Below are 7,037 nucleotides of genomic sequence, written 5' to 3' on the forward strand. Positions count from 1 at the left end.
CTTGCCCTACAAGAAATGTAAGCGTTCTTCTAGATGTGGATGAAAAGAATTCTTCCCCATGTTTAACCTTCACTTTTCCTAAGGTTCTAAACAGCAGCAGCTATGTCCTACCCTATTAGATATAATGCAGGACAAGCACTGAGCTGGCTTTAGAGTTTCTGAGTGTTTCTGCCTTCACTAGTGTAAAACAAACTAAAATCAATCTCATCACTTCCGTGATTCATTCATCTCAGCTGTTCTGTTCGTTCTTCAGATTTTCCTTAGGAAAAATGAAAACTCTTCTATTTTTTCAGTCAATGGTGTCTAAAACCGAACTATTTATAGGAGGAGTCGATTCACCTTCCCCGTGTGAAAATGTAGCTAGTTATCATTATTTTTAAAAAGTCCTAATTTTTCAAAAATCTTTGTATAGAATCTCATTGCAATGGTAAAATGGTTCAAAACCCCTATGTAAGTTGCTTTTGAAATTCACACAGGTTTGAGAAGCACAAGATCAAGCCTATATAAGAATGAAATGATATCATTATTTTATGTAAATTTTAAAATTCCATGGAACCATAAGTGTATTCAATTCTATTGCAGTTTTCTGTTAAGAGCTTAGTGAACACAATTTTATGTTTGCACATATGATGACATACAATATTGTCCACTAATACAAAACAGTGTATACAATGAATAAAACAATTTTCATTTTTAATGTCTGATTCTTCCATAGATGTCAATGGCAAGACTAATTAATTTCCCTGAGGCAGGAGCAAGACCTAAGTGGCCAGTAATGTGCCCTTCAGCTTTATGTTCACTCAGTTCTTTTCAGTTAACACACTTTTCCATTGCTGTGACAATTTAAAAGCATTTATTTTGTAAATGAATAGTCAGCTTTCATGCAAACAGTCCATTAGCATTAATCATATGACTCTCACATGACACAATGACAAAAGAAAGTGTTTGCAATATTTCTCTTGTCCATGACAAATACGTAGTTGGTAAGAAATGAAAAATAACAATAGAAAAGGAAGATAAGAAAAACTGATCTCTTGACACCATTTCATTTTTCTTCTGAAATATGAAAGACCATATTCTATTTAGTGTAAATATGGAGGACGGCATTTATGTTGATCAAAATGCGAGTCTTTGTCTACTTTATCACTGATCCTGTTGCATAAATTAACATTTGCATTTCCTTATACATTTCTCTTAGGAAAGTTCTGAAGAATTCCAACTTACTGGAGTACAAAATGTGCAACTGCATAAAATAATTGAAGGACCCGAGTCACTGTCACTGGCTATTACAAACAGATCCTTTCTTGCTCTTACCTAAAGGATTTTAAGGTATTAAAACCTTACAGCTTTGAAGATATGCACCTTCACTAGAATTTAACTAAACACTGCTATGCAGCCACTGGAAATAACTTGCATTAGGGCTTCTGCCTAGTAGGAAATTATGCTGAACCTGAACCAAAGCCCAGTGAATTCAGTATGAGTTTTTTCCTTCAACTTTAATTGGCACCGGATCAAGCCCTTTGCACACAAGCTCCCATTTCTTCAACATTAAAACAATGCTTGTGACTGTCAAGCAACATTTTTCCCTTCAGCATCTACTGAAAAGGAGATTTTGAAAACCATCCCAGGACTGTGCAAAATGAAAATCAGACTTGGATTTGTGTGTCAGATAATAATCTTCAGAAGCTTGTTATATTGCAGATGGATATTTTAGCTGCCATGTTGTCCTTCTAAAAATAACATGCAGTTTTCCAGTGAGCATGCAGTCAACTAGCAATATCAGTGTGCATTTATATTGCAGAGAATCATTTGAGAAATCCATCTTTATAGGTTTCTATAATCAAATTGGAAAAACTGTTCATTTTACACATAGGTAAAAATATTTTGAAATCCTTAAAAACATGACAAATCTCAAAGTGTTTTTAACGTCTGACAGTGGAAGGAAAAAAGACCACAGATGAAAGTGATAATGAATACACTATCCAAGAATTAATCGACATATTTTTAAGTGACAATGCTGGCAAACCACAAGAATGAAACATTAAGGTATTTACTGTAAGCCAAGAGGAAAAGATTTATATGCATTATTTCCAAGCCAAAATACAGCAGAAATCCATTTTCAGGCTTGAAATAAATTACAATCAAAAGGCCATTTGTGACTGAGCCACTGTCGTCTTCTTATGTTATAAAGCACCCCCAAATTTTCCAGCACCATTTTGTCCCTTTTCTTTAAAAGGCAGATACTATTTAGTTAGGAATGCACTTGTAGGGTTTTTAGTCCTGATCCAACTCCGACTGCTGCCAGTGGGATATTTTCTGTTCAATTCAGTGGGGATAAAAAAAAAAAAAGGTCCTTATGTAAAGCTTAGTATCCTATAATAAAATGAGATTGCTGTTAACAAAGATTTGTGACTGCCCCGGTGGCTTCCCAGTAAGTTGATGGGACACGAACAGTGTATCTTTTGAACCAGCTGTACGGCAGAAAAGCTGAGGTTACTGTTTGGATTCCCTGATGAAAAGCTGCAATTGTTTCATTTATAGGTAAATGTACTCTGGCTGTTCTCAGAGTGACCTTGGCGGCCAACTGTGTTGCCCTTAGTGTCAGCAGAAAGAAGGCTGTTGGTGTCAGTGGGCTTTGGATCAGGCAGAGAAAGCTTGCTTGAGGAGGAAAACAGACAGAACGAATAGTCCTGATTTCCCAGGTTTTGTTGATATTCTAAACTTAGAGTTTAGAATATCAACAAGGCACTTTAAACCCTGCAGAATCATTGTTGTAAGTCAATTATTTTGACCCTGTACATTTCTACAATTGTATACAATAATAAAGAAGAACAAATCTCTCTGGCTTACAAAAAAAAGGCAAGTTCTTTATTTATCAATAGAGATTTTAGCTGCTTTTTACACCATTGCAATGACTAAACAAATAGCATAAAATAAACAAAGGAGAGTATAAAATCACTTTATTCCAGCTGGTATCCCAAGACAACCTTTTGACTACGTACAGAGTTAGATGTTTCAAGTATGGCACTTATATAAATAAGAGCAGAGAGAAGGTGATATATTCACAGTTAAAAGCAATGAACTCTGTTCCTTTGGTTTGTGTGTCATCATTAGGTGATTGTAGGTAAATACATAACTTGGCTGGCATGAACCAACTCCGTCTTATTCATGCATGTATTAGGGAACGAACTGAAATTTACTGATATATTTTGTGGATCACAACTAATGTAAGATGATTAAGGTCTCTGGTGTGTGTGTGTACAGGCAAACAAAAAAATGGCAAAATCATATTCAGCATTTATTGTTTAGCATAACTAATTGATGCACAAGCTATGATAGAAAATAGCTAGTAATACACACCAGGAATAAACTCTGTGACTTAGACAAGCAAAATAATATAAGACATCTGTGAGATAGGTGAACGCAGATATGCTGATTGAGCTGTGGTCAAGTTCCTTACGGTGCAATTACCCTCCTTTTAAAACATGCTTACATCTGCACATTGCAACAGTTTCCCCCACCCCATCCCACCCCATATAGAGTATCCTTGCAGGTTTTTAATATGAACATTCTACACATTTACAACAATTAGTCAGACAGTCCAAACTGTAAACTTATCCTAACGACGACCAAAAAGCCGCTCCACCGACAGATAACACCCAATCATTAGAAAGAAAAGTAGGAATAATAGTAGCTGTGCTGTAAGGCTAGATCAAGCATGGTTTTATAGCTGGTTTTTCAGTCTTTTACATAGCACTGCATTTTGCAGCTAGTTCGGTAAGTGCAGATCCAATACCTTAATGGCTTTCTTGGTGGTTTGATAAAATGCTTGCCTAAGCAATGTACCTTTCTCTAATGGTATCTGGGTCTGTTCCACCTGGCACAGTGTTTCAGTTCTGTCACAGCCTCACACATAAGCTGAGTCACTTGACTGAGTCCTGCCAAAGTTAGGCATGCTCATTCTTGGCAGGTCCTTATTTCTGATTTCGTATATGGATTTCCTTTTTGCCTGTACTCCTCTCACTGCCATTTTGATCTTTCTCCAGCCCAAGTGGTTCAGTTCTGCCAAATTGAGCACCACACAAATCCCACTGACAGCAAACATGAATACCAGGAATACAGTCTTCTCAGTGGGTCTAGAGACATAGCACTCTACTTCTTTAATGCAAGGGTATCTGTCACATTCGTACATGGAAGGGACATTGAATCCATACAGAAAATACTGTCCCACTAAGAATCCAATCTCTAGGGCATTTCGAAAGACCACTTGGATGATATAAAATCGAGAAATGCCTTCTTGCCTCCTCATCTTTGACTTTGTAGTTCTGATAGCAGGATTGGGGATTTCCTTCACTTCTAAGCAGTCTGGTTCTGCCTCTTTGGTGGAGTTCTCAGTGTTCTGCAGCACCCCATTGACAATCGTGTTCTTGATTTTCTTACTGTCCTCACGCTTCATCGAATCCTGGTCCCTCTCCAAGGTGAGGAAGACAGTGGAGTACCTCCGTTCCCTCTGCTTAGCAGACTGGTGAACGGAGTAAGTTATGAAGCAAAGGCTGGGGGTGCACACCATGATGATCTGGAACACCCAGTACCTTATGTGAGAAATAGGGAAAGCCTGGTCGTAACAAGCCTGGTTGCAGCCTGGCTGCAGCGTGTTACACACAAACATGGTCTGCTCGTCATCGTACACCGTCTCCCCTACAATGGCCACGATGAGGATCCTGAAGATCACCACCACGGTCAGCAGGATCCTGGAACAGAGAAGCCCGTCAGTGCGCGCCGCCGCCGCGCCGCCGGGAGCTGTCCAGTGCTGACCGGGCCCCCGCGCCGCCCCGCACCCGCGCAGGAGGCGCGCAGCCCGCGCGGCATCGCCTCGGCGCCCACATGCGCGGCCGCGCCAACCCTCCGCTCTCAAAAAACCAAATCTCGGGCGGCGGCCAGCGCTCCCCTCCTCTTCCTCCCCCACCGCCCCCCTTCCCCGCGCCCCGACCTCCCCTTTGGAGAAAAAGCGGTGGCTCGGGAAGCGCGCCCCACGGGGCTGCTCCGGCTGCGGGACCCCGATGGCGCCGGGGTCTCCCTGATGGCCGCCCGTGGGTCCTCGGGGACAAGGACGGCGGCGGTTTGCGGCGTCCCCGCGCCTCGGTGACCTGTGCCGCGCACACACACACACACACACGCCCTCAGGGCACACACCGCAAGAGCCCCGCGCCAAAGGTGCCCCGCACGGCCAGGACCCGGCGTGTGCCGCCGGCCCGCTCGGACGGAAGGGAAACCCCCCCCGAAGCCTCCCCCGCAGCCCTTACCTCCCTATCATAGTAGAGTGCTGCTGCACGGCAGCTTCCAGTAGCCTCTCTAGAATAGTCCATTCCCCCATCGCTGTTCATCCGGAGACAAAGACTTTGGCAAGCGGAGGGGATCTCTTCACTTCTTCCTTCCTTTTTTTTGGGGGAGGAAAAACAAACAGAAGAGCCGCCCCTTCTCTACCGCCCGCAGTCCGGTGGCGGGAAGGCGGCTGGAGGCAGCAGCAGCTCTGCCGAGGATTCCTGGCTTGGCTGTTGACTGGACTGGGCTGTGCTGGGCTGTGCTGGGCTGGGCTGGGCTGGGCTCGGGGCCCCGCGGTGGCCACCAGCGGCCCGGCCCGCTCGGCTCCTGGCGCGGTGCGGCGCGGCGGACCCGCGGCGCGGAGGGAGGAAGGTTGGCTTTTAATGTCTTGCTGCCTCTAATCTGCCTTTAAGTAGTCTCCGCTTGCGTCACTGACAGGTTGGTGGAGAGCGGCCAAAAGCAGCCCTCGGATTTTCTCATTTTTTATTATTCTGGTGAATATAAATAAATAAATGCAATACAATAAATTAAATTAGAAAAAAAAAAAAATCAGGAGGAGGAGAGGAGGAGGAGGAGGAGGAGGGAGGGCGGAGAAAGAGCCGCCCCAGCCGGCACAGGGTTCGTTCCGCAACCGGGAGCCTCCTCGCCGGAGCACCCTGCCCGGGCACCCGGTCCCCCCCCGCCGGCACACGGGGCACGCAGCCCGGCGGGACCGGGCGGGGAGAGCGGCCCCGCACCGGAACGGGCGCTGCCCCTCGGCTGCCGGTTTGAAAAGCTGCTGCGGGGCGCGACTCTGCCGCGGGGACCCCTCCGGCCGCGCCCGCCTGGCTGCTGGGGGAGATTCCTCCCTCTGCCTCCCGCCCAGAGCCCGTCTGTGTCTCCTGCCCCGCAGGGAACAGCGTGTCATACAGCAGGCATCTTACCTTGCTAATGCTGCTTACCCTTGGGAGATACCAGACTTAAAACCGCGTCTTTATTCTCCACTGATTACAAATACATGAATCACTAAGGTGAAAGGGAACATATATATAGCCATTTCAGAGAATTCTGATACTGAGATTGGTTTTACGGTAGGAAAGACAGCAGACCTTCACACAAAGCATCTCAAAACAGTACAAGAATAAAGTATCTTGAATAAATCCCTGCATTATAATCAGTTCACATATTTTATTCCCATGAACTACTACATTGTGTTTAAAATATTTTTTTTATTTTACAGATACCCTTAGAGGCTGCACCTGAGACATCACCAAACAATTCCACATAAAACAGTGGCACCAATTAGAATTGACTGTTCTCTGGTGGAGAAGCGAAAATTGTGTTCTGTATATTCCCATAAAGATCTAGTATAGCTTCATATCTGCTACTCTTTTTGCTCAATTAATCTAATTAAATAGCAACATAAAATTTCTCATCAATCTGATCATAATGCTGCTACTGCCAAACTCAGTAAAATCAGTCCCTTCTCAGAACTGCTTAGGCCACTGTAAACAGTGTAGTCCTTTGCTTTATTTGCATCTCTCATGAACCAATTCTGTCTTGTATTAATGATATTAAGTGTTTTCTGAATAGATAGGAACAAGCTTCATCTGTACATAGGACATCTGTGTGTTTTAGACACCCCAAGGTTTCTTGTTTTTTCATTTGGAGTGTGCAGATGGTCTGTGATTCACAAGATATTGGGTCAGTTCCTTGATTGGATCCCCAAATCTTTG

The 7,037-nt window shown here is 44.0% G+C and overlaps 1 protein-coding gene across 1 annotated transcript; it reads right to left on the reverse strand.

Moving 5' to 3' along the window:
* Positions 1-3,537: 3,537 nt before the first annotated feature.
* GJD2 (gap junction protein delta 2) lies at positions 3,538-5,444 on the reverse strand. Its single transcript, XM_014941617.1, has 2 exons — positions 5,304-5,444; positions 3,538-4,751 (listed from the first exon to the last, which is right to left on the reverse strand). The coding sequence occupies exons 1-2, from the start codon at positions 5,372-5,374 to the stop codon at positions 3,908-3,910; spliced, it is 915 nt and encodes a 304-aa protein (XP_014797103.1). The 5' UTR covers positions 5,375-5,444; the 3' UTR covers positions 3,538-3,907.
* Positions 5,445-7,037: the final 1,593 nt, after the last annotated feature.

Source organism: Calidris pugnax, unplaced genomic scaffold (genome assembly GCF_001431845.1).
Source record: "Calidris pugnax isolate Ruff unplaced genomic scaffold, ASM143184v1 scaffold56, whole genome shotgun sequence".
NCBI classification, from domain to species: Eukaryota; Metazoa; Chordata; class Aves; order Charadriiformes; family Scolopacidae; genus Calidris; species Calidris pugnax.

What these genes read in the sequence shown, in the direction of transcription:
- GJD2 (XM_014941617.1), bottom strand. Translation starts at nt 5,374, where the DNA reads ATGGGGGAATGGACTATTCTAGAGAGGCTACTGGAAGCTGCCGTGCAG. An exon ending in CACTCTACTATGATAGGGAG is followed by an intron (nt 4,752 to 5,303) that starts GTAAGGGCTGCG and finishes TCTCTGTTCCAG; the next exon opens with GATCCTGCTGACCGTGGTGG.